Raw genomic sequence first — 25,338 nt, 5'->3', positions numbered from 1 at the left:
GGCTTTCTCTAGTTGCGGCGAGCGGGGGCTGCTCTTGGTTGCGGTGCGCGGGCTTCTCATTGCGGTGGCTTCTCTTGTTGCGGAGCACGGGCTCTAGGCGCACGGGTTCAGTAGTTGTGGCACGCGGGCTTAGTTGCTCTGTGGCATGTGGGATCTTCGCGGACCAGAGCTCGAACCCGTGTTCCCTGCATTGTCAGGCGGATTCTTAACCACTGCGCCACCAGGGAAGCCCCGCCGCCCCGACTCTTAATAATTGCCTCCTTCAGACACTCACATGATTTTATATCAGATCGGCGAGGTTCTGTTGTCTGTTTGAAACCCTGTTACTGGGTGCTGGGCAGGTGTAGGGAGCGAGCCCTTTCGGGCGCTGCTGTAATACCTAGCAAACACCTTAGGAACTTCTTAAAAATATTCCCCAGACGCAAACATGGGCCATACAGGGAAAAGTCTCCCCCCAGATTGTCCCCTCTCCACCCCACACACAGTGTGGAAATCACTGTCAGGACTGGCTTCCTCTTTATCCCTCTGAAATTTCTTTATGTGGAAAGTCACGTAAATACAAACATGATCCTTGGTTTTCCCCATTTTAACACCAAAAGTGACACTTCGGGACTTCCCTGGTGGCACAGTGGTTAAGAATCCGCCTGTCATTGCAGGGGACACGGGTTTGAGCCTTGATCCGGGAAGATCCCACATGCTGCGGAGCAACTATGCCCGTGTGCCAGAACTACTGAAGCCTGCATACCTAGAGCCCGTGCTCCGCAACAAGAGAAGCCACTGCAATGAGAAGCTCTTGCACAGCAACAAAGAGTAGCCCCAACTAGAGAAAGCCTGATCACAGCAACAAAGACCCAACGCAGCCAAAAATAAATAAATGAATAAATAAATAAATTAATTAATTAAAAAAATAAAAAAAAAGTGACACCTCGCCTGCACCATCTGACCCCACACCTGGGAGGTCTCCCGCTGCACCCCTGCATCCGCCCTCCCTCAGGGCGCTGGCTGCCATCCTTGGCTCTCACACACACACTGCGTTCTTAGGCCTGATAGACATTTTCATTGGCCTGGTTTCCACCGGTTCACTAATGCAATCCAGAAATTCTGGGTTTCTGGATTTTTACCGATCTGATAGGTGAACACATGGCACCCTGGTGTAGCTAGAGCTTAAATTTTGCATACTACTTGACCCAGAAATTCTATTTCTAACAATAGCCATAGACACACAATGATCCAGCCACAAAGCTCTTCTATGTAGCAGTTTACAACACCAAAAAAACCCACAAAACGAAACAAAACTAAACCTAATGTTCCATGGGAAGAGATTAAATTGGATATGATTACCATATAAAAGAATATTATATTATAAATTGATGTCATAGAAAGATGTATTTGTTGTAACATTAAGTAAAAAGAAGTTACACGTGCCTAAAATACTTCATAATATTAGATTATAAAGTTATAAATAAATTAAATTACACTATAAAATACTGTGCACATTTTTTTAAAACAAGCATAGGGACTTCCCTGGTGGTGCAGTGGTTAAGACTCTATGCTCCCAATGCAGGGGGCCCAGGTTCAATCCCTGGTCAGGGAACTAGATCCCACATGCATGCCGCAACTAAGAGTTCACATGCCGCAACTAAGAGTTCACATGCCACAACTAAGGAGCTGGCAAGCTGCAACTAAGGAGCTGGTGAGCCACAACTAAGGAGCCCGCCTGCCACAACTAAGGAGCCCGCCTGCCGCAACTAAGACCCAGCACATCCTAAATAAATATTTTTTTAAAAAATAAAAAAAAATAAAACAACAAGCATAAAACAAAAAGATGTGGAGGTTTTACAAAACACCAATCAACCACCGCAGGGCAGCTTGAGGGGAAAGCACTGAACGGTGGCCCCTGGAAGATATGTTCACATCTAAATCCCTGGGACCCGTGACTGTGACCTTATTGGGAAATAGGGTCTTTGCAGACGTGATTAAGTTAAGGATGTCACGATGAGATCACCCTGGATTATCTGGGTGGGACCTAAATCTAATGACAAGTGTCCTTATAAGAGACAGAAGAGAGATAAACAGAGGAGAAGCCATGTGAAGATGGGGCAGAGACTGGAATGGTGCAGCCACAAACCGAGGAACACCAACAGCCACCAAAAGCTGGAAGGGGCAGGAAGGGTCTTCTCTAGAGCCTTCACAGAAACTACGGCCATGCCAACACCTTGATTTTGGCCTTCTGGCCTCCAGAAGTATGAGAGAATAAACTTGTGTTGTTGTAGACCACCTGTTTGTGGTCATTTGTTATGGCAGACACAGGAAACTAATGAAGATTTTTTTTTAATTAATTAATTTATTTATTTATTTACGGCTGTGTTGGGTCTTCGTTTCTGTGCGAGGGCTTTCTCTAGTTGCGGCAAGCGGGGGCCACTCTTCATCGCGGTGCGCGGGCCTCTCACTATTGCGGCCTCTCTTGTTGCGGAGCACAGGCTCCAGACGCGCAGGCTCAGTAATTGTGGCTCACGGGCCCAGTTGCTCCGCGGCATGTGAGATCTTCCCAGACCAGGGCTCGAACCCGTGTGCCCTGCATTGGCAGGCAGACTCTCAACCACTGCGCTACCAGGGAAGCCCTAATGAAGATATTTTTACCAGGAGTGACAAATATTTAAAAGCATGGCACTGGTTTTGGAATTGGGTAATGGACAGAGGCTGGAGAATTTTGAGGAGCATGATAGAAAAAGCCTAGATTGCCTTGAACAGGCTGTTGGAAGAAATATGGATGTTAAAGATGCTGCTGGTGATGACTTAGAAGGAAATGAGGCACATATTGCCAGAAGCTGGAGGAAAGGTGATCCCGATTAAACAGTGCAAAAAATGTGGCTGAACTGTGTTCCACTGTTGGGTGGAAAGCAGAACTTATAAGTGATGAACTTGGATCTTTAGCTGAGGAGATTTCAAAGCAAAGTGTGGAGGGTGTGACCTGGTTTTAACCTGTTCCTTACGGTAAAGTGCAGGAGGAAAGACGTAAACTGTGGAAGGAACTGTTAAGCAAAAAAAGAACCAGCACTGGTGATTGGGAAACTCATGGCCTGCTCAGATTGCAGAAGATGCTAATGTGGGGAGACTCACTGTTAGGAGAGAGTGCTCTGGAGAGAAAGACAAGGATGCAACTGGACAATCTTCCTCTGAAGAGATTTGATCTCTGACTCACAGATGCATTCAAACCTCGCAGCACAAGCTGGGGATAGAGAGGGTCATCCAGGAAAGCTCTGTGGAGAAGCCTCTAACCTGATGGCATGGATCCCTGTGTCATACATGGGAGACCCACAAGGTGTATGAGAATGTTGTATCAGCAGAAACACTGCCAGCTTGGATGCAAGAGGATAGAGACAGGATGAAAGGAAGGAAAGCTGTTGGAATTCTGGGATACTGCAGGCAGGAAATGGGGTGACAGAGCTACTCAGCTTCAAACATATGCTGCCCGGCAAGAAAAAGGAAAAATGACTCCAAGGGCAGAGCCTTGGGCCCAGAGGGTGGAGCCATGGGCACAGAGGCAGAGGCCGGCAGAGCTGAAGGTGTACAGAGCAAAGCATCAAGCCCCAGAGGAGTATTCTCAGGCCTTCAAACCTATTGAACTTGCCCTGCTGGATTTCAAACTTGCTTGGGACTCCTTTATTCTTTTCTCTTTGTTACCCCTTTATTCTTTTCCCTTTCTCCCTTTGAGAAAGGGGATGTCTGCTCTATGCCTGTCCCACCATTGTATTTTGGAAGTATACAACATGCATTCTAGTTTCACTGGTCCACAAATGGAGAGCAATTTTGCCCCAGGGTGGACCATACCCAGAACCTTACCCATACCTGATTTAGAGAATTTAGATGAGACTGGGCTTTTGAGCTGATGAGATTTTGGACTGAGGGTTGCTGCTGTAAGACTTTTGGGGATGCTGGGCTGGGGCAAATGCACGTTGCATGTGACAGACATGAATTTTAGGAGGCCAGAGGGCAGATTGCAGTGGGCTGAATGGTAGCTCTGAAAATACATGTCTACCTCCAAATCCCTAGAACCCGGGAAAGTTACCTCTTTTGGAAACAGGGTCTTTGTAGTTGTAACTTAGTGAAGAATCTTGAGCTGAGAATCATCCTGGACTGTGAGGAAGGCCCTAAAATGCAGTCAGAAGCGTCCTCACCAGAGACAGAAGAGAAGACGCAGGGGAGAGGCGTGTTGAAGATGGAGGCCTATTCTGCAGTGATGCAGCCGCAAACCAAGGAACCTGACAGCCACGGGAAGCCGGGAGGGGCGGGGCGGAATCTGCCCTGAAGCCTCGGCCCTGCTGACACCTTGATTTTAGACTTCTGGCTCCTAAACTGTGAGAGAATACATTTCTGCTGTTTTAAGCCACCCAGAGTGTGGCAAGTGGGGGCTATTTGTATTCTGAAAACATCCATGAGATCCTGTGGTAATAACAACAGTGAAGCTCAGTCGTGCCGCTTGAGGCTTAACCCTGTGCCTGTTCTATAAGCTTCCCACGTAGCCATTCATTTAATAAGAAAGGAGAAGAAAGGTACATTTCAAAAGTTCAAAATACACACTCACTTGAAAGACAAAAAAAGACCTGAATAAAGACCATACAAGCCATCCACCCAGCCAGAGACACCTGATGCAGACACCTCTTTCTGGCTTGCTGCCAACGGCCTCACACCTGCATCCTCCAGTCTTGTACCCCCAGCTCCCCAACCATGCCTGCCATGGAGGGCCTCCCAAACCCCACTGTCCCGGGCACCCATGCAGCCCCCAGCCCACCTGACCCACCAGCCTGCCTGAGATCTCCCAGACTCCAGGGCGGCCACACCGGACGTCCTTCTAGGGCCTTCCTTTCCTGCAGCACTGGCCCCGGACCCGCCCCTACCTCAGGAACCAGCGTGGGTAGCAGATGTCCCCCCATCCTCTTCCTGACCCCAGGGCAGCAGGAAAGGAAAGGTCCCTGCCAAGAGCTGACCACCCAGCTGGGAAGACCCTTCCGCAGCTAAACCATGACCCAAGCTCCCCCAGAGGAGGATGGGAGGAAGGGAGAGGGGAGGAAGCCCTGCAGGCCGTGCCCTGAGTCCTCCAAGCGGGCACCCGCCTCCCATCACCTGAGAAGGGGTTCCTGACTCCCCCTCCACCCAGCCACCATCACCTGGGGCCACCACCAGATGACCCAGCCCATGGCCCCTCTTAGGTCCCCGACCTCACCACCCACAGCCCCTGCAGGCAGCCATAGCACCAGCTCCCCCAGCCCTGCATCTCCCTGTCCAGTGTGGGCCTGCTTCTGGCCACTGCCCTTGGCCCCATGCCGGGCGGGGGCACCTGGCTCCCCACCTGCATCATCGCTCTCCAGCCTCATCGCATCTGTTCCCAAGGTGCCCAGATCCTGCCGCCAACCCCCGCCCCGCTGCCGGCTCCCCTCAGGTCTCACTGGGGAAACTGAGGCCAGGAGGCAACATCGCCCACACCTTCCCAGCCCCACACCTTCCCATCGCCACCTTCCCTCCCCCACGCCTCCCCCTCCCCCACGCCTCCCCCTCCCCCACACCTTTCCTCCCCCAGGCCTTCCCGTCCCCACACCTTCCCATCCCCCACACCTTCTCAGCCCCACACCTGTAGAAGCCTCTATCCCTTCTGAACCACAGGGCCCTGAGTGGCAAGGGGCTGTCACGCCCACACCCAGCATGTGCGGTTGGGCAAATGAGAGGGGTCACACAGCACTCGGGCCACCCAGGCCCCCGCCAGCCAGTGTTCTGCCCAGGCTGCATTCTGCTGACAGCTCGGCCTCCGTGTCACTGCCCCGTCCTGGATGGCGGCCTCCCTCTCACACACTGCTGGACCCCTCACCGTTTCCACCTCCCTTCTCAATTCCTATACACCCCTTGGCACCCCCAATCTGACCACGCCCCCAAACAGGTCTCCCTAAGGTCCCGATATCCCTTATGACCACGCCAGGCGCTCTAAGGGCAGCCGGCTCCTGGTTCATCGCTCCCTCCCTTTCACTGGGCTGCCCGGACCACCCCCTGGGGAAGGCTCCCCCTCTGCCCCAGGCTCTTCCCCTCCACTGCGAGGGCCCCAAGCACGGTGCCCAGCCTGGTCCCCCCAGCAACTCGAGTCTTCACATGTTGCCCAGCTCAACGATCATCTGTTTATTTGCCCCCAAGCTAAGCTCCTGTTCTTCCACCGCCCCTGCTGCAGAGGCGCCACTCCACACGCCCCCCCCACCCCCACCCCCGCTGCTCCCCACCCCCACCTCCACTCCCACCCTATGGCAGCCCAGTCTGGGGTCTGGGTTTCTGCAGGGGTTCAGCTCGGGGTCCACTTTCCCTCCCATTCACCTGCTTATTTTCAAACCACATAACGAGGTGCAACAGGACACAAACCCTGCCCTCGGGAAGCTGAGTTAGGTGGGAGAGAAGATATTTAAAATCCTCTTTGTTGGGCTTCTCTGGTGGTGCAGTGGTTAAGAATCTGCCTGCCAATGCAGGGAACACGTGTTCGAGCCCTGGTCCGGGAAGATCCCACATGCCGCGCAGCAACTAAGCCCATGCGCCACAACTACTGAGCCTGCGCTCTAGAGCCCCTGCGCCACAACTACTGAGCCCATGTGCCACAACTACTGAAGCCTGTGCGCCTAGAGCCTGCGCTCTGCAACAAGAGAAGCCACCGCAGTGAGAAGCCTGCGCACCACAATGAAGAGTAGTCCTCACTCACCGCAACTAGAGAAAGCCCGTGAGCAGCAATGAAGACCCAATGCAGCTATAAATAAATTTATAAAAAAAAGTAACAAACTGAAAGAAAAATTAGAAACACTGATAACACACAAGGAAGTTAATAGTCATAATAAATAAAGAACTCTTATAATTCAAAACAAAACACCTTACAGAGAAATGAACAATGCTTTTCAATACAAAGAGTGAAAAACTATGAAATGATGATCATTTAGTCAAAGAATGCAAATTAAAACAAATTAGAATTTTCTCATCAATCAATTGGCAAGGGATTGGAACTAGTCTGCCTTGTATCTGCTGGCTCTACGCCAGAGGACAATTTAGAAATACAATCATTTTTAATGATAAGCCCACATGTTCATGTAAAGGAACCAGATAAATAAGCGGAGGTACTTCCATGCAATGGAACACTTAGTACCCATTAAAAAGCATGAGGGTGCCAAGACCATTCAATGGGGAAAGAATAATCTTTTCAACAAATGGTGAAGGAACAACTGGGTATCCTCGTGCAAAAGAATAAAGTTGGGGTAATTATGTGGCAGTCCAGTGGTTAGGACTAAGCACTCTCACTGCTGAGGGTCCCGGGTCTGATCCCTGGTTAGGGAACTAAGATCCAGCAAGCCTCAAGGCACAGTTAAAAAAAAAAAAAAAGAATAAAGTTGGACCCCTACCTCACACCATACTCAAAAATTAATTCAAAATAGATCAAAGACCTAAATGTAAGAGCTAAAACTATAAAACTCTTGGAAGAAAACATCGCCATAAATCTTCATGACTTTGGAATAGGCAATAGTGCTTAGATATGACACCAAAACCACAAGCAACCAAGAAAAAAATAGGTAAATTGGACTCACCATTAAAATCTTTTGTGTTCCAAAGGACACCATCAAAAAAATAAAAAGACAACCCATAGAATCAGAAAATATTTTTGCAAATCATCTATCTGATAAGGGACTTATATCTAGAATACATGAAGAACACTTCCAACTCAATAATAAAAAGCTAAAAACCCAATTTAAAAATGGACAAAGCCTCTGGATAGACATTTCTGGAAAGAAGATATAGAAATAACCAATATGCAAAAGAAAAGGTGCTCAACATCATTAGTCATCAGGAAATGCAAATCAAAATCAAGAGAGACCACTTCACACCCACTAGGACTAAATGTCTATAATCAAAAAGGCAGATAATAAGTGCTGGTGAGGATGTGAAGAGATTGGAAGCTTCATCCACTGCTCATGGGATCACAGAATGGTGTAGCTGCTGTGGAAAGCAATCTGAGAGTTCTTCAAACAGTTAAATATAGAATTATCACATGTTCCAGCAATTCCACTCCTTGGTATATACCCAAGAGAGATGAAAACATACATCCACACAAAAACTGACACACAAGTGTGCATAGCAGCACACTCATAATAGCCAAAAGGTGGAAACAACACAAATAGCCATCAACCTATCCAGAGATAAACAAAATGTAGTTTATCCATACCATGGAATGTTATTCCATAAAAAGGAATGAAGAACCAGTACACACTGTGACATGGATAAAACATTATGCTACGTGAAAGAAGCCAGACACAAAATTGTATGATTCCATTTATATGAAATATCCAATATAGGCAAATCCATAGAGACCTAAAGTAGATCAGTGTTTGCCAGGGTCTGGGGAATGTAAATGCTCTGAAGTGGATTGTGCTGACCATTTCACAAGTCTATTAATACACTAAAACCCACTGAATTCTTTCCCTCCCTCCCTCTCTTTCCCTCTCTCCCTCTCTCTCTCTCATATACACACACACACAATGGGCACCCCAGCCAGCGAGACTAGGGGCCCAAGGTGTGACTTTCACCTTTTTTCTTCATATACTTCCACAGTGCTTGTTTGTTTGTTTTTAACACATTTTGCTTTCTTTTTTTTTTTTTTAATATTTACTTCTTTATTTGCCTGCACTGGGTCTTAGTTGAGGCATGCGGGGTCTCTAGTTGGGGCATGCGAACTCTTAGCTGCAGCATGTGGGATCTAGTTCCCTGACCAGGGATTGAACCTGGGCCCCCTGCACTGGGAGTGCAGAGTCCTAGCCACTGGACCATCAGGGAAGTCCCAGCACATTTTGCTTTTGACCATAAACACAGACCAAAAGCCCTCTTCAAAGAGCCCCAAATAACTGCCAGCCTCCGATCCTACCAGTTGAGCTCTGGCCACCAAAGATGACACCCAACGCTCTCATCCACTCACCCATGCAAGCACCCCGCAAGTGCTGGCTGAGGGCCTGGGGCTGGTGCCAGGGACACAGATAACCAAGCTCAGAGTCCCGGACGGGAGACAGTGGGACACGTGAGGAGGCTGTCAGGCGCAATGACACCAGGCAGGCCCAGGGCCTGACAGGGAGGTGGGGGAACCCTTCCAGCTGAGCCTTAAAGAAAGCACGTGCCCTGCAGATGCGCTGACACTCCCCAACCCCGCCCGCCTCTCCAGCCCCACCTTCTCTAGACCAACGCAGGCCTTCCAGGTGGGTGCCTCCTGCAGGCTCCCTACCCCAACCCTGCCTGGAGCACCTGCCCCCCCAAGCCCCCGCCCCCGCCAACATTCCTCCCCTCTGCCCTCCCCTCTCCACACCCACTGCCCCTCCCTCAAGCCCTCCCCTCCCCACCTCCATCCACACTGACTCTATTCCCAGCCCTGATGACACAACCTTGAAGTCTCTACACAAGCTGCCCAGACCCTCCGGGCCGGCGCTCCCCACGCCCTGCCCTGTACTTCATGCCCTGTCCGCCTGGACAGGCCTTTGGCCCCGCGTGCAAAGAGCTGCCTCGGAAGCTTGGGGGGCTCCTTCCCCACGCACCCTTCCCCCGCACCCGAATTCTCGCCCCCGCCCCCAGCCCTGCCCGTGCACCGGGACGACAGGCCCCTCCGGGCTCCCCCGGGCGGCCCCGCCTCCATAACTGTCGCAGGCCAGGCTCTGGAGACCCCCGCCAGCCCACAGGGAGCTCTCCAGCCACAGGCCCAGGTGGCCTCAGCCCCGCAGGAATTTGTCCTGGAGCGAAGGTAGGGAGGACAGGGAGGGGCAAGGGGTTCAGGCAGACAGGAAGTGGAGATTGTTCTGGAAGGAGCAGGGCCCAGTGGGGAGGACTGGGGATTTCCGGAGGGAGAGCTGGGGAGTGACACCTCCACTGCTGTGGGGTGGGGGGACGTAAAGGTGAGGGGCGAAGAAGCTGGATTTTGGAGGCAGACGGGCAAGTGCATCTCACGAGCGAGAGCAGGGCGAAGGTGGGGCTGGGGGCGAGTGCCGGTGCGGGGAAGAAGTCAGGAGGCAGAAGCTAGAGCCCTTCGTGGGCCCAGCGGCGGGCCAGGAGTGGGTGTGCAGAGCCGGGCAGGGGTCCCCGAGGGCAGAGCCTGCTAATGCCTGCTGCGCCCCCCCAGCCCCCAGCAGGCACCCGACGGCGGCGGGATCGGGGGCTTCGCCCTGCTCCCTCACCAGGGGCGGCCTCCTCTCCGGGGCAGCACGGGCCAGGGCCTCAGGCCTCCAGTAGGCCCAAGGGGCTCACAGGATCAGGCCGCGGCCCATAGCCTGACCGCTTCTGCTCCTCTGGGCCACCCCTGGGCCTTGGCACTGGCCCCAGCCCAGCCACAGGCACAGCCCCGCCCCCCCATTCCCTTGCCTCAAGCCAGGAGGGGAGGTGACTCGGGGTGCCCCAGAAGCCTCCCCTCCCCTCGGCCCCGCTCGGCAGTCCCCGGCACCTACGCTCCCACTTTGCAACTCTCAGCCGCCCTCGGGCCAGTGCCACACGCTAGGGGGGCTTCACCGTGGCGGTGGCCGGTCCACTTTGGGCACGTGCCCCAGCACCTGCAGGCAGGAACCAGGCGAGCCCGAGAGGGGGCACGGGCCACGGCAGCCCTGTGTGCCCTCACAGCAGCCCTGGAAGCCCGCAGGGTCCTGTGAGGACTCACTCCTGAGAGGTGGGCCGGCCTCCCGGGAGCAGAGAGACACGGCTCCTCAGGCCGGGATGCTTCAGCTTGATGCCCTGACAGCCCCTGGAACCACACATGGCCCTGCGACGTGATCTGACCGAGGAAGATGCTGGAACAAAGCACTAGTTATTCTGTGTAGGTGTCCCCACTTTCACTAGAGTGGCCAGTTCATAAACAGTTCCGTGCTGGGGTTTGCCAGGAGAGCTGTGGCCCAGTGGGCAGCTGCTTCCTTGCCCTGGACCTGTCCAGATGGACCCTCCCAGGCCAGGCCAGCCCTCCAGAGACATACCCTCCCTCCCTGCAGGTGCGGCGGTCAGGCTCAGGAGCCCACTGTCACGAGTGTCTCTACCGGGCCCCAGCGAACTGGTCACAGAGGCAATGGATCGGCGACCACAGTGCTGACAAGGAGAAGCTGACAAGGAGAAGCACACAGCACATCCACCCGCCCGGGACCCACGAAAGCTGTGAGTGGAGGACTGCCTGGCGGAGGCGAGCCCTGGGCCCCGTGAAACCTCCCCTGCTTGCCTGGGCGAGGTCAGTGGATGGACAGCGGCTGCCCAGGCTCCAGGCAAGGTCCCAGCAGGACCTCTCTCCCTGACCTGCCCTTGGGGGCAGAGCCAGCCTAACCAGCCATGTGGAGCTGGGACCTGCTCTGGGTCAGCTCTGCCCAGGGCCCCACCTCGACCCTCTCTAAGCCTCTGCGGGCCAGGAGCCAGGGCTGTGTCCACTCCTGCTCAGAGCCCAGCGCCCCAGGCAGCTGGGCTGTGGGCAGCTGACAGCAGTAAGGCCTGGGCAGGTCCAGAGGCCCCAGGGGGTGTGGAGCAGGGCCAGGGGGGTCTGCCAAAGCCACAGAGTGGCTCCTCTAAAGAGGAGGAGGGGCTGCCCTGACTTCCCCAGCCCACAGCTGCTCCCCAGGGGACAGTAAAGGGGCGTAACAGGAGTCCCTGCCAAGGCGGGTGGTGGCCTAGGTGCTCACCCACTGGGGGAGGTGAGGAAAGGCAGAAACTATGCGACCCACTGCCAGACAGTGGCACCCGCACCCCTGGGGGAAGCACCTAGCTGAGAGGCAGGGGACAGCTCTGCCTTGACCCACGTGTCTGCTGTGCACAGACTCCGGACACAGGACATTGGCCAGGGCGGGGCGGCCCACCCCACCCACCCGCGCCACCCACCCGCGCCACACGATGCCCTATTAAGGACATGACTATGGGGCTCCGCCGATCGCGCTGCCTCTTCCTCGGGCGCCGGCGGCCGCGCGGGTCGAGCGAGGCTGGCGGCGGCGGGCGGGGCTGGGCTGGGCTCCGATCGGGACGACTACCGCGGACGAGGTGTCAGAGGCCGGACTGTCCGGCCGGAGGACCTGTCAGGGCCGGCCAGACGGCAGGCAGCCCGCAGGGAGGCGGGGGCGCCGTACCTTTGTACTTCTCCCGCACCTCCTCGTAGGCCTGGATGAAGTCCTGCTCGTCGGGCGGCGGACCGGGCGGCAGCAGGGCGGCCATGCCGGCGGCAGGCGCGGGACACGGCGGGGCGCTGCGGCGCAGAGCGGGCCTCCTGCCCCCGGCGGCCACTCGGTCCCTGCGGCCGCGCGCGCCTCTTAAAGGGGCCGCCCCCGCCCCGCCCAGCACCCAGGATGCCCCACGGGCGGGCGGGGCCCGGGGGAGAGGCGGCAGCGCGCCCGGGCGCCTCCCGGCGTCGGCTCGGCAGCCGCAGCGGAGCGGGCTGGCAGGCTCCGAGTCTGCGTCCCGCGCCCGTCCCGGCGGGCGCACACCCGCTCCCCGCCCCAGTCGCCAGCCCGCCGACAGCCCGAGTTCTCCGCGCCCGGCCCTGCAGGGGCCCCCACCCTCCCCAGCCGCGAGCTCTCCGCCACCCTGCCAGACCCAGCGACCTCACCTGGCCGCCCCCCCCCCACTTCTGCTCCAACCGCCGCTACCTAGGATCCTTCTATTGCCACCTGGGAGGTAGAGTGGGTATCTTCAATATGAAACCCTTACACACAAAAACTTAACTACGAATAAAAGGACTGAAATTTACAGAAGGAAAAAATGATTGGTTAAAAAAAGACAAATTCTTTGCCACCCATCAGATTGGCAATCCCCTATCTCCCAGTGTTGAGAAATGCCCTCTCCAGAATGCCCCGGGCAATGTTCCTCTAACTGGAAATGCCGCAAACCCTGTGGCCAGAAGCCCCACTTCCAGCGCTCAGGGCCAAGAGGGTCACCAGGCGCGCACACTAAGAGCGCCCCCAGGGGCTGATAGTGAAGAGGGTCCAGGGCTGCGGGAGGACATTCAGGGTTCACTTTCATATGAGTGAAAAAGAGCCTCGTCCTTTAACATCCGGATGTGACATGTGAAAAGGACTGGCGGTCCCGTGCCATGTCCACACTGGCCCCCGGGGGTGGGGCAGACGGTGAGGTTTCCCTTCACGCTGTCCTGCTCCCCTGCGTCCCCACAAGCTCTTGCTTGTGCTTCCACCCACAAAGTTCCTCGCTGCCCACACCACCATCCTCGCCCAGCACTGGGCTTCCAGGCCTCTTCCCACGCACCTCGGTCCACCCTCCCGGTCTCCTGCAGGGCCAGCCCGTCCCCCAGACCCTCATCATCATTCTGTCCTAGCCGACGAGACAGGGTCAGTAGTCCACAGACTGATCCAGAGACCCTCAGCTGGCTCCTCCCTTCCCAGCACGCCCTGCCCAATAGCCTCAAGCCCTAGGTCACCTACTTCCCAAAGGGAGGAGCCATCGTCCAGCTGCCAGCCCAACACTGTCAGGGGCCTCGCACTGGGCCTTCCCCATCCTCCCGCAAGAATGGCAGCTACTAGAGGGCACGGCCAGACTCTGGCTCAGGGAGGCGCTGGGGCTCTCGCCAAACAGGTGGCCCCTCCTTTCCTGCTCCTATATGCTTCTACCCACCCCACCCCCATGGTGGCAGCCAAGACCAGGGGCCTCGAAGGCGGCTTTGCCCCAGGATCCCAAGAAAGTGTCATCATCACATCTGGGCACTGGACCCTTGTCCTGAGACCAATGATGGTGCCACCTCAGCAAGCTCAACCTCAGGCCTCATGCAGCTGACTGGGTGGAGCCAGCAGGTGGCGCTGTGCGGTATGCAATCACCTGGGACAGGAGAGGCCCCCTCGGACCCGCAGATCACCCTCAGGTCTCTCATCCCAGTCCTATACCTGTACAGAGCACACAGCACGTGCTCAGTCAACAAGCAAATGTTTATGAATTTGACAGACGAAGCTCTTCAGCGTCGTTACCTGCAATGCGGATGACTGCCCGCTCGGCAGGGTCCAAGACACTCCCATTCCCCCCAGGGCCACCTCCGCTTAGCCGGCTCCGCTGTGTTTTCTCCAGGTTCCAGGGCAGTGTGTCCCCAGGGCTGGGCGATCCGCTGCCTCCGTTGGAGCCATCCTCAACCACTGCCCGTACCTCGTGGTCCTCGCCCGACATGGCCTCCTGGAGAGGGAGGGGGATGTCACACCACCGTGTATGGGGGGGATACTGCATACTGACCCACCACATTCTTAACCTAAACATGGACCCCACCCCATCCACTCTGTCATCTGGACACGGACACCCACACCACTCCTATGTCCCGCTTCATCTACATACTGAACCCCGACCCTCTCAACCCAGACACGGACAACCGTTTGCAGCCATCCACAGCTGGCCTCACCCCCTCCAGCTCATTCCTCCAATACCCACACGGTGACCCCCCCCACACCAACACATTGACCTCACTCCCTCCAGTCTATCACTGGGACACTGATACCCCCCACCCCCCAACATTCACTGCCACTCCCTTCTCTTAGTCACCCAAACACTGACCCCTCCACGCTGTCACCCAGGGGTTCACCCAATTAGAGGACACTGATCCCCCCCTCCACCCCGTCACTCGGACACTGGCCTCCGATCCCTCCATCCCAAACCTGGACTCCATCTCCTCTACTCCTCGAGTCAGCAAGCAAGCCAGGCCATGAGGAACCACTAGCTGCTGCCCCTCCCCTCAGCGGCCTTCAGGGAAGGACCCAGACCCCGCACCTCGCACACTGGCTCTACCTCCAAGCTGTCTGAGCCAATAGCGCTCGCCATCGCCTTACCCCAGCCCAGCCCCAGCGCAGTCCCACCTCGGGCTCCGCAGTGAAGGCCTATAAATAGCCGGAGCCGCATCAGCGTGGGCCGCGGGAGCTCTGCTGCGGCAAGCTGGGTGGCAGCCTGGGCTGCCCCTCCAGCGGCCCACCCTGCGCGGCACGCACACCGCACCGCGGAGCTGCCGAAGGGCACCCACACCCGCGCGTGCACGCCCCTCAGCTCCCGGGCCCCACAAGCGCTGGCGTGCAGGAGGTGAATGGGGCTCTGTCCCGGCGGGGCCGGGCTGGCGCAGGGGCACAATGTGGGCTCTGTGCCTCCGCCCCTAGGCTAAGGGCTGGGGAGGAGACGGCGGGCACCGAGCTGGGGGCCACCCTGCCCCGCCCCCTACAGCCCGTCCGCAGGGCGCCTCCGCTCCAGCCCCCCGCCCGGCGCCCCGCCGCCAGCCGCACCACCCCAGCCTCCTTTCCTGCCCACACCCCGGGCACCGCCCGTCCAGTTCCGCAGTCTCCGCGCGCGGAGGTGGCGTCCTCCCGAGGGAGGATGGGCCGCGACGCAGCCTCTGGTTCCGCGATGCCTGCGGAGGGAGAGCCCCTACCCCACCCCGCGGCTCCCACCCGCCGCGCGCCTCTCTGTCCCGGCCCCGGTCTTACGTGCCCGGTGGCTCAGCTCCGCTGGGCTCGGCCAGTGCGGCCGGACGGCTGGTGCCGGGAGAGCTGCGCAGGCTGCGCGGGCGGGGCGAGTCCGGAGCTCCGCCCCGGCCGCGAACCGAGCGCCGCCCGTGCGGCCCCTGAGCTCGAGTGCGCGCGGGGCAGGAGCGCGAGCGCGGCTTCTCCCGGGTACCGTCCCCCGCGCGCACCCCCACCGCCCGGCACGGCCCCGTCCCCGCGCGCAGAGGGCGGGCCGGTCGGCAAGGAGACGTCGTTAGGGGAGCGGAGCGTGCGTGACACTAAGGCGACGCGGGGTCGCTCGGGTGCGGGCCGGGTCTGGCCTCGGCCGACTGACCAGGGCTGCCCCAAAGCACCAGCGGACTCTGCGCCCCGGCCCCCGCCCCTAGCCACCCCCCAAACAGGTCGGACCCGAAGCTCCAGCAGATCCCCCCGCCTGGTTTCACGTACACATTTATTTAAACAACACAGTCGCGCTCGGGCGAGGGCCGGCCCCCCTCCTCCTCCTGGGCTCTGCTGACCCCTGGTGGTTGGGCCGGCCCGAGGGTGGGGGGGCGGGGAACCCTGCCCAAGCCCTCCTCGTCCGGCCGCCCGTATGGGCACCACTGCAGGAGGCAGGGGCGCCCCCGGGGGCAGCTCGGGCGGGGAAGGGTGCGGTGGGGCTGTGCGGAGCGGGGAGCCTGGGGAGCAGGAGGCCAGCGGCTCGGCCGAGGGGGCGGGGCCTCTAGGGTTAGGTGGCTGGGGAGTTGCTCAAGAGCCCAGGGGGGTCTCCAGGGGGAGACCGAGACATGTGCTTGCAAGTGATGAGGTGGGTGGGCAGCGCCTGGGTGTCGTGAAAGATGACAAAGATGCTGGGCTGGGGGAGGCAGTCCACCGCGCTGTCGTAGCGCAGGAGCGCGTGGCCGGGGGGCCGCGGGGGGGGTGCCCGCAGCCCGCGGCGGCCCTGCCCGTAGTCGCCGGTCAGCACCCGCGCCACGAACACCGCCTTGTGGCCCTCGGCGTCGGGGGGCGAGTAGCGGTCCAGCACCGACAGGGAGGCGCGCTTGGCGAAGTACACGCCCTGTCCGTAGAGCGTGCCTGCGGCGGGGGGAGGGAGGCACGGGGGTCAGGGTGGTTACGGTGGGCAGAGACCGCGCCCCTTCGGGGCCCCAGGCCTCACCGTTGCGGCCGCAGAAGCTGCGGTTGAAGCCGTGCGCGCAGATGTCTGGGACGGCGGCCACCGACGTGCCGTGGTACAGGACCTGCTCGGCCGGCCGCCGGTCACAGCACTGCTCCAGGCGCTCCCGGTGCAGTTCGTACTGCTGCTGCAGCAGCGGGTGCAACACACGCTCCACCTGCGGGCGGCCTTGGTCAGAGCCAGGCTATTGTATCCCCTGGGCCACAGGGCAGGGCTGAGCCCGGAAATCAAGAGCCCTCTCCTGGAGGAGTTCAGGGCCTGGGGAGACCTCACAGCTCCTGTCATGCTCTGCCCAGTAGCAGACATTAGGCGGACGTTCGCCACCTCCACCGAGCCCCAAGTGGCATTGGAGGGCTTCCAGGGGGGTCTGCAGGTAGGCAACCCATCCACTCACCAGAACCCTGCACCCACAGCCAGGCCTCTGCAGAGAAAAGCTGAGCCCCCCGCCTGCATTGCCTGCAGGACTTCACTCCCAACGCCAGGAGATGCCCCGGACCTCTCAGTGATGGGAGATCAAGGTGACCAACCCAGTAGTCAACCGAAGAGGAGCCAGCTCAGGGACCCAAAAAGTTTCTAAAGAAATTCTAACTAGTCACTTCAGAGGGATGCAAATGAATATTATATCCAGGAAACAAGACTACCTACTGTGAAAAAGAAACAGTCTGAAAATTAGAGAGTTCTTACATTGAGAATGGAATTGCTGAACTGCATCCAGTGGGTGTGGATAATAATAAGATGATGAAGATGGAGTTCAGGAAGGGACTCAGAGTGCAGAGCTAAAGAAAAGAGTTGGGAACTGTGAGAGGACAGATGAGGGAGGGGGGAGGAGCTCTAAGATCTGAGTCGTAGGAACTCCACAAGAAGACAACCAACAGGTGATGGGAGCAAGTGAGGACTTAATGGAAGACAGTTTGAGCTGAAGGCAGCATCTTCAGATGGAAAGGATCTTGCCATAAAATGCCAAAGACAATGTGGAAAGGCACCTACCTGCTGGGAAAACTTCAACCTTCAAAGTGAAAGAAAAGTCTACAAGCGTCCAGACGCACGCATGCACACACACACACGCACACCCCAAAGTCGACATACAGACATGGAAAAAAACCTCACGTTTTCATACTGGGGTCCTCACCAGCGATACTGGATGCTAAGAGACCATAGAAGGATTTTTTTTTTCTTGCCTTTCCAAGAACAAAAAATTTTAAGGAGGAAAGAAAAAGAGTTAAGTCTTTCAAAGATCTGAAGGGAAACATATTTTGATCTTGAACCCTATATCCAGCCAAACTATTAATGGTGAGGACAAAATAAGGACAGATTAAGGTATGCAAGAACCAGCTGTGCTTAAGTTAACAGAAATGTCTTAATAAACACATAGCATCTTTTGTTTGAAAAAAATACCAATATCAAATTATAGTTGCAAATTACTTCTAACTGCAAAAGGCAAAATCCATTTAAAAGTTCAAAATGTTGACTACTCACTCAAGGAGATACTTTTACTACACAGAAAAGGAATCTATGCAAGAAGGTGACAGGGTCACCAAGAGTAAGCCAGCAGCCAAGCACCACAGAGAAAAAGGAAGAAAGTAAACAAAATCAAGAGCCATTAGTTGGGCTTCCCTGGTGGCACAGTGGTTAAGAATCCGCCTGCCAGTGCAGGGGACACGGGTTCAAGCCCCGGTCCGGGAAGATCCCACATGCCGCGGAGCAACTAAGCCCGTGCGCCACAGCTACTGAGCCTGTGCTCTAGAGCCCGCCAGCCACAACTACTGAAGCCCACATGCCACAACTACTGAAGCCTGCAGGCCTAGAGCCTGTGCTCCGCAACAAGAGAAGCCACCTCAATGAAAAGCCCGTGCACTGCAACGAAGAGTAGCCCCAGCTCGCTGCAACTAGAGAAAGCCCGCACACAGCAACGAAGGCCCGACGCAGCCTAAAAAATAAATAAATAAAATAAGGCTATTAAAAAAAAAAAAGAGCCATTAGTCCTTGAATCCTAGAATATTCTCTTTCATGCAACATGGTTTAAATAACTAGGTTTTTCATTTCCCCCTTTCCTCTCTGGTCCAGTGGTAAATATTTTTTCATTGTCATTATATATCGATCAACCTATGGCCCGAGCATGGAGCTTCATGCTTGGAATAGAAGCATGCCATGCAGAATAGAAGATGACGTTTGTTTGTCAACCTTGCCAACTTCAAAATAATGTCACTGGCCAAACTGTGAGATGGAAGAGGGAGGAGGAGGTGAAAGGGGGGAAGGGAAGCCCATTCTCCTGATCTTCCGTGCAGAGAGGCAAGAAACAGTCTCTAAAATCGTTAAGTGGAAAAAAGACTCAAGTGTACCACGTAAAGTCACAAAGGTCCTGCTAGAAGAATCAAGCGCACGTGACTAACAGAGCCTCGGGAGGAGCACGGGGCATGAGTGCAGGGCGTCCTCCTCTCGCCAAGTGCAGAAGTGACAGCTGCTAAGTCCACCCAGAGTTACAGGGGTCATCCCCAGGAAAGCGGTGGTGGCGGTGCTGGTGGCGGACTGCGCCTGGTCTGGGAAAGGCCTGAGGTTCTGCGTATCTGACCAGATCCGGGTTGCTACTGCTGCTCACCGCCCCCTGCCCCCAGGCCCACCCACCCACAAGTCGGTGCATCAACAGTCAAGAGGGCCACCTGGCTTTACCCGCGCCGTGAGCCCAGCTCTCACCTCCCAGTCACTCTCCGCCCCTGCCTGGCACACGGCCCCTCCTCAGTCCTTCCTTCTGGCCCTGCAGGCGCTCTGGCCCTCGCTGCCTCCAGCGCCCCGCCTCCGAGCCCCTCCTTCTCAGCCTCTGCTTCCCACCTGCCTGGGTGGCCAGGGCTCCTGGGGCTCCCAGAGCTTCATTCGGGTCCCCCACCCGTGGTGCCCAGCCCTTTCCGCAACCCAACCGTGCTCAGAGTTGCCACATTCAACAAGTGAAAATGTACGAAGAGGCTGCCTCGCTGCAGCCAGCCCTCTTCCTGCTGGAGCAGACCCCTTGGGAGGCAGACGGGCCCCAGAACAGCACCCGGAACAACTGCTGGAATGAGTCATCCTCACAGTAGCCACGAGATGGCATCACCACCCCATGCTCTAGAGGAGGAAACTGTGGAGGCATCGGGCTGGAACCGGCGAAGTGGGGGCCTGTACTGGGACCCCCTAAGCTCTACAGCCTTCTGCCTCCCGGGCCGCACTCTCGTGAACACCCTTCGGGCAGGGAACGGGGCTGCGGAGCCCTGCTGCTCCCCTGCCCCCGACAGCTTTCAGCCTGCTGGGCAGCTTCTGGCCAGCCGATCCTGACGTAGGCAAGAGTGATAGCCCACAGGCTCTGCAAGGCAAAAATGGTGCCAGGAGCCCAGGAGGCCAGGGGCTGGCAAGGCAGGGCGTGGACTCACCCGGACAACACGGATCCTGCCGTGGGCAGCGTCCAGTGTGTCGCAGAAGGCCTGCACTACCGTCTGGAACTCACTGCTGCTCTCGGCCACGCACTCCAGCCTGCCCAAGGGCTCCCTCGGCCTCTGCTGTGGCACTGACACACAGAGAGAAAGGGGGTGCGCGCCATGCCCGGGGCACCGGTCCACCCTGCCCTCCCCTGCGCGGGCTGCAGACTCACGAGTGGGGCCCGAAGCCGCCAAGGGAAAGGCCAAGCTCTGATCCCAGGGGCCAGCCTGCAGCGCTGCTAAGTGGCGGGCCGCACGGGTGGGCTGGGTCCCAAAGCCACGGAGGACGGCGCGGTCACCACGAAGGGCAACACTCACGCCGTGGCGCCGCTCCAGGCGGGCGCACAGCTCCGCGGGCAGCACGCAGCCCTGGGGCCCCACCGTCTCCTCCCGGAGGTGCACCTCCAAGGCCGCCTCTAGGGCCCGGTCCAGCTCATCCATATCCTGCTCAAAGGCCGCATGCACCTCCAGCTGGGCCCAGCTACCAGGCCCCCCACGCCGGAGCTCCTGTTCTTCCTGCAGCGGGGGCGGCTCCAGCAGGGAGAGGGCCAGGGCCCGCTGCAGCGCCACCGCCTCCTCCCGCTCGGCCGCCTGGCCCTGTGGCTCCAGTGACCGGTAGAGAGCCAGCTGCAGCTCGGCCTCCTCCTCCAGCCGCCCGGGCGCCCCGGTGCTGGGGGCCACGGGCCCCTCCCCAGCCCTGGGAGTCTTCTCCTCCTCCGGCTGCCCCTCAGGCTCCTCCTCCCCCAGCTCCAGGGGCAGCCGGTCTTCCCCGTCCAGGCCCTCCAGGGCGGCCAGCAGCTCTCGGACCTCCTCTGGGGACAGGGAGAGGCACCGGGTCAGGGGTCAAGTCCAGCCAGAATGGGGCTGAGGAGAGGACTAGTCAGGGGACGCGTGGAAGGTGGAGGGGGGTTAGAGGGTATATGGTCACAGGGCAGAGCAGCGGAGGGTGAGGTCAAGAAAGGGCCGCAGGATGTGCCAGGGTCCCCAGGGAGCCCTACCTAGGCTCATATTCTCCTGGGCACCGTCCGTATTGTCTGGAGGCCACAGGGTGTGGGAGCGGCCAGGGAGGGCCTGTAGGGCCTCAGTGGGGTCCACCTGTTGGGAAAGAATGCCAGTACCCCCTGGACACATACCCCTCCCAGGCCTCTGAGCAAGGGTGGAGGAGGTACGGGGGACTGAGGTGTGAAAGAGGGGAGGGGAGGGGAGGGGAGGGGAGGGCTCCATGTCTACCTCTCCCAGGTCTGTGTCCAGGGCAGCCCTGGCCAGACGCTCTGTCCCAAAGACGCACTGGAACTGAGCCTCCAGCCCCCGCAGAAGGTGCTGCCCCTCTGGGCTCAGCAGGAACCTGGCGCTGCCTGGGTGCTTCAGGCTCAGCACGTGACAGCTAACGCTGCCCAGCAGACTTTGCAGAAACTCCTCGGCTGCCTGGCATGGGGCGAGGGCTCCGCAGAGCTGCAGGACCATGGGGCAGGGTGAGGAGGAGCAGTTGGCAGGTTTAGGGCACAGGAAAGGCAGCCAGAGCCCCCAGTAGTAGAGGTGAGGAATCCTCAGGGGTCGCGTACCCGAAATCCAGTCATATCTGATCCCTCGAGCGGGAAGAGGGCGACGTCTCCCAGGCCAGCAAGAAGGTCCTCATGATAGAGTTGAATGAAGCGCATTGCTCCCAGCTCCATCGGCAGCACTGTCTCCACCAGGCCCTCCTGCCCCGGGGACCCCACAGGGCCCAGGCTCATCGACGCCACCTGCTCCAGAGACTCCATGGCGATCTCCACTGGGCCTGGAGACCCCGTAGGCCCTGGGCTCACCAGCCCCTCCTGTTCTGAAGACCCCACGGGCCCTGAGCTGACTGGCCTGGCCTGTCCCAGCGAGGACCTGTCCCAGAGAGGACCTGTCCTCAGAGAGGCTCCTGTTTGCCCCGGTGCCTCCTCAGAGCCCAATGTCACATTCCCTGCACAATTCTGTGCCCCTGCTGGCCCTCCAGCCTCCAGGAGAGCATGCTTGGGGGCCCCAGGCCCCAACTCGGCCAAGCGGTTCCCTCCACTGGTGTGCTCGCTGAGCTCCTCGGGCTCCAGGACATCGTAGTGCGGGACAAGGCTCAGCTCTGAACCCTGCAGCTGGTGGGCCCGCTGCAGCACCCGTTCGGCCACTTGGAGGAAGGGAAAGGACAGAAGTCGTCAGGGCTCCAAGGCATAGGGAGGGTGGGCTGCCCTGCCCAGCCCCACTCACCCTGCCACTGCTGGAAGGAAGCGATGGTGCCCAGGTGCCCTGGCAGGCTGCGCACGCCCTCCAGGGGCCCCCCGCCACTGCGGCGCTCATTCTCCAGGTACAGCTCCAGCAGCAGCAGGTCTGCAGGGGGGCTGCCCCCCACGACACGCACCGCCCGGGCCTGGGGCACCCAGGCCAGGGAGACCTCGGCCCCCTCCAGGCTCAGGGCCTGGGCGTGCTCCTCCAGGACGCGGGCTTCTGTGGGGAGGGTGCAAGTCAGCTCGGGGCATCTCCCCTGAAAGGCACGTCCGCCCCAATCCCGCCTCTCACCTGCCTCTGAAAGGGGCTTGGGCAGCTGCACCAGGGACCGGTCTGGTCGGGGACTGGCCAGGGCACGGCACGGCTGCACTGGCTGCCCTGCGGCACAAAGCAGGGCTTGGACGTACTGCTCCAGGCGCCGGGGTCCCGTGCCAGCAGACAGCCCCTGGAGCAGCAGGCGCGCAGGGGCGCGTGGTGGGGCTGGCCGCAGGCTCAGCCGAGCGCCGTGCAGAATGTGCTCCTCCTGGGCCAAGACCCTCGCTGCATCTGCAGGCAGGGGGAGGGGTGTCAGGGCCAGCGGCCGATGGGGGCCCAGGCTGCCCCTTTGCGTGGGTCCCTTCACCTGCAGCCTCCTGGAAGGTGAGGATGCCCCCGCGGCCAAGTCTCTGCCAACTCGACACCGGGCCACCCCCAGAGCTTCGAGGGTTCTCGAAGTAGAGTGTGAGCAGCTCATCTGGGACGTCGGGGGGCAGGCCTCTGAGCTCCACTGCTACCCTCAGCTCCGCCTCTTCCTCGTCCATCATCACAGCCTGGGCCGGAGGAGCAGGTGGGGTAGCAGCCCACAGCCCCGCCTCACCCCTCGCAGGCCCCTGGGCAGCGTTCCCTGGCACCCCCCTCACTGTGGGGCTGGCCCACATCCCGCACTCACGCTCCCCCGGCTGCCTGGGCCGCCGCAGCCCAGGCCTTCCGCCGGACTCCTTCCCCTTCGCCCTGAAGCCGAAGGGCTGGGACAAGAAAACAAAAGTGAAACCGTCGGAGGGAGGGAGGGGCCCGCAGTGCTGGGGCCGAGTGGCTGCCTCTCAGGTGCTTCCCTTCTCAGGCCCCTCCTGCAGAACTTTCCAGCCCCACCCCCAGCTCCTCAGCCCTCTGCCCAGCCCACCCGCCCCATCTGTCTGACCTCAGCCCAGCGGCTGGTAGGGTGGGGGGAATGTCCGCTCGCGGTCCTCCACTCCCACCGGCCCTTCCCTGTGAACCTCAGTACGGCCCTCCCTAGTATATCCACACGGGGGACTCGAATCATCGCCCTCCACTCAAGACCTCAAGCCTCCGTGTTACCCTCCCCCACTGCACGAGCACCTTGGGGCCCTGGCCGGCCCGGCTAAGACTGGCTTTCAACTCTCCCCAGCAACCTGGGCAACTGCACCGCACTCACCCTTAAACAACATACAGGTGACCGACCTCCCACCCCGCAAGGGTGGGTCGGCAGCTCCCACTCCTGATCTATGAGAGCTTCCATCCCAGCACAGCCTTCCTTCCCGCCCCCACCGCACCACCACCACCCCCACCCCCGCCTCCCCAGCCTACGCTGTCCTCAGAGGTGGCGGCGGCACCAAGGCTGACCCCAGAAGGGGCTGATGCTGTGCTCACGGGCCTTGCTGCAGCGCATCCCCGTGACAGAGGGGACAGAGGGGACGCGGAGCCTCATGCTCGGCTGCACCTTTACAATCCACAATCCCTCCCGCCGCCAAGTACCCCCCTTGCCTGTGCTCCATTGGCTTCCAGCCTCTCAGAGAGTTGTGCCCCCCACTGCTCTCCATCTCACACCTCCCACTTATCCCTCAGCCCCTAAAACCCAGCCTCTGCCCCTGCTACTTCTCCAAGGAATTGAGGACCTGTGCAGTCTGTGCCCCGAGCTGTACACCCAGCACACTGGCTGCCCCCACCCTGATCTGAGCCTCCATCATCTCTTGCCTGGGTCACTACTCTGACCTCTTAACTGATCTCTCTCTGCCACTCCTGCCCACTCACACTGTCCATCCTCAACAGAGGGCAGGGTGAGCCTTATAAGTGGCACCGACAGCTGCTACAGCTGGGTCCACAGTAAAGCCAAAGTCCTTTGGAGGACCTGCCAGGCTGGACTGACCGGGCCCCAGTCCCTTCTGCCGCATCCCTCCTGCATCCCCCGTCCGCCGTCATCCAGTGCAGCAGACCCTCCCACCCCAATGCCCTTGCACTGACCCTTCCCTCTTCCCAGACCAGCCTCTCCTACAGAGCCACCTGGCCACCCCTCCCCCTGATTCGCCTTACCAGGTTCTTGGTGGCAGATTCAAGTTGAACCTAAAATTCTTCAAGGAACTGTGACTTGCACGGGCCCCTCCTAGGGCCCTGGCCTCAACTTCACATTTGTCATCTTAAATTATTTTTCTTAAAAAAGACCCCTCAGATTGTATGAGCATCTAGTTCTACAAAACCTGAAGTCACCCCTGCCTGCTCTATATTTTCTCCTCTCACAGAACTCATCATCTTCTAACATACTGTATAATTTACTTATTACACCAATCCCTGCTACCACAGGCGGCAGTGTGCTGGAGCAACTCACATCATGACTACATTGTTCAATTTTCAGGAATCTTTGTGAATCAGTTGTTAAACTGGGGGTCGCTTGAAATCAGCCAGGATGGGGTATTTATGTGAGGGACAAGTGCAAAGGTACAGATCAGGGCTTCCCCTCCCTGGGGCCTGCTGTTCAACAACGAACCAGCACACACCAGCTGCACAGGACAGAGCCTCTTCCCAATCACTGCTGGGCCTGGGAGAGGCCACTATCCGAAAGGCCGGAAAGTACAGTAAGATCCCCAGGCCCCAGGTGGAGAGGCACTCCTGCAGAGGGCTCCAGGAGACCACGTTGCAGGGATGTCCCTGGCGGTGGCAGGCAGCACTTCCTCAAGACGGCTGAAGCCGAGGGAATTTAACTTGGCCTCCAGTCCTGGGGCATCTCTAA

General features: G+C 58.6%; 2 protein-coding genes and 1 non-coding gene across 5 annotated transcripts in view; all 3 read right to left on the bottom strand.

The window, feature by feature from the left end:
* Positions 1 to 15,598, bottom strand: part of PLEC (plectin) — a 59,511-nt gene extending 43,913 nt beyond the window's left edge. The window contains exons 1-2 of one of the 2 annotated variants that reach the window (XM_057531797.1): positions 15,459 to 15,598; positions 13,974 to 14,172 (exon numbers count right to left, since the gene is read on the bottom strand). In XM_057531797.1, the coding sequence (XP_057387780.1) occupies positions 13,974 to 14,166 (193 nt within the window). In that variant the 5' untranslated portion in view covers positions 14,167 to 14,172; positions 15,459 to 15,598. Of the gene's footprint in view, positions 1 to 12,131; positions 12,302 to 13,973; positions 14,173 to 15,458 lie in introns of those variants that run through there. The other variant, XM_057531801.1, reaches the window with a different exon arrangement.
* TRNAG-CCC (transfer RNA glycine (anticodon CCC)) lies at positions 8,772 to 8,844 on the bottom strand. The gene has a single exon. It is a non-coding gene; the product is annotated as a tRNA-Gly (tRNA).
* A 311-nt stretch (positions 15,599 to 15,909) lies between the features above and the next one.
* PARP10 (poly(ADP-ribose) polymerase family member 10) lies at positions 15,910 to 23,418 on the bottom strand. Of its 2 annotated transcripts, XM_057531844.1 has the most exons (10): positions 22,960 to 23,418; positions 22,629 to 22,883; positions 22,320 to 22,556; positions 21,656 to 22,239; positions 21,324 to 21,545; positions 21,092 to 21,188; positions 20,267 to 20,905; positions 20,049 to 20,182; positions 16,633 to 16,807; positions 15,910 to 16,550 (listed from the first exon to the last, which is right to left on the bottom strand). In XM_057531844.1, exons 1-10 carry the CDS (start codon positions 23,252 to 23,254, stop codon positions 16,204 to 16,206), a joined length of 2,985 nt encoding a protein of 994 aa, XP_057387827.1. In that variant the 5' UTR covers positions 23,255 to 23,418; the 3' UTR covers positions 15,910 to 16,203. The 2 variants fall into 2 exon arrangements, with proteins under 2 accessions (XP_057387827.1, XP_057387825.1); XM_057531842.1 differs by having other exon boundaries at positions 20,049 to 20,905.
* Positions 23,419 to 25,338: the final 1,920 nt, after the last annotated feature.

Source organism: Balaenoptera acutorostrata, chromosome 17, assembly GCF_949987535.1.
Source record: "Balaenoptera acutorostrata chromosome 17, mBalAcu1.1, whole genome shotgun sequence".
NCBI classification, from domain to species: Eukaryota; Metazoa; Chordata; class Mammalia; order Artiodactyla; family Balaenopteridae; genus Balaenoptera; species Balaenoptera acutorostrata.
Note: the sequence above shows the minus strand (reverse complement) of the source record. Positions and strands in the feature narration are given on the sequence as shown.

Excerpts from the sequence above, each read along its gene's own strand:
- PARP10 (XM_057531842.1), bottom strand. The coding sequence starts at position 23,254 with ATGTGGGCCAGCCCCACAGTGAGGGGGGTGCCAGGGAACGCTGCCCAG. Across the intron at positions 21,546-21,655 it reads CAGATATGACTGGATTTCGG|CTCTGCGGAGCCCTCGCCCC; the intron begins GTACGCGACCCC and ends ATGGTCCTGCAG. Across the intron at positions 21,189-21,323 it reads TGGACACAGACCTGGGAGAG|GTGGACCCCACTGAGGCCCT; the intron begins GTAGACATGGAG and ends CTTTCCCAACAG.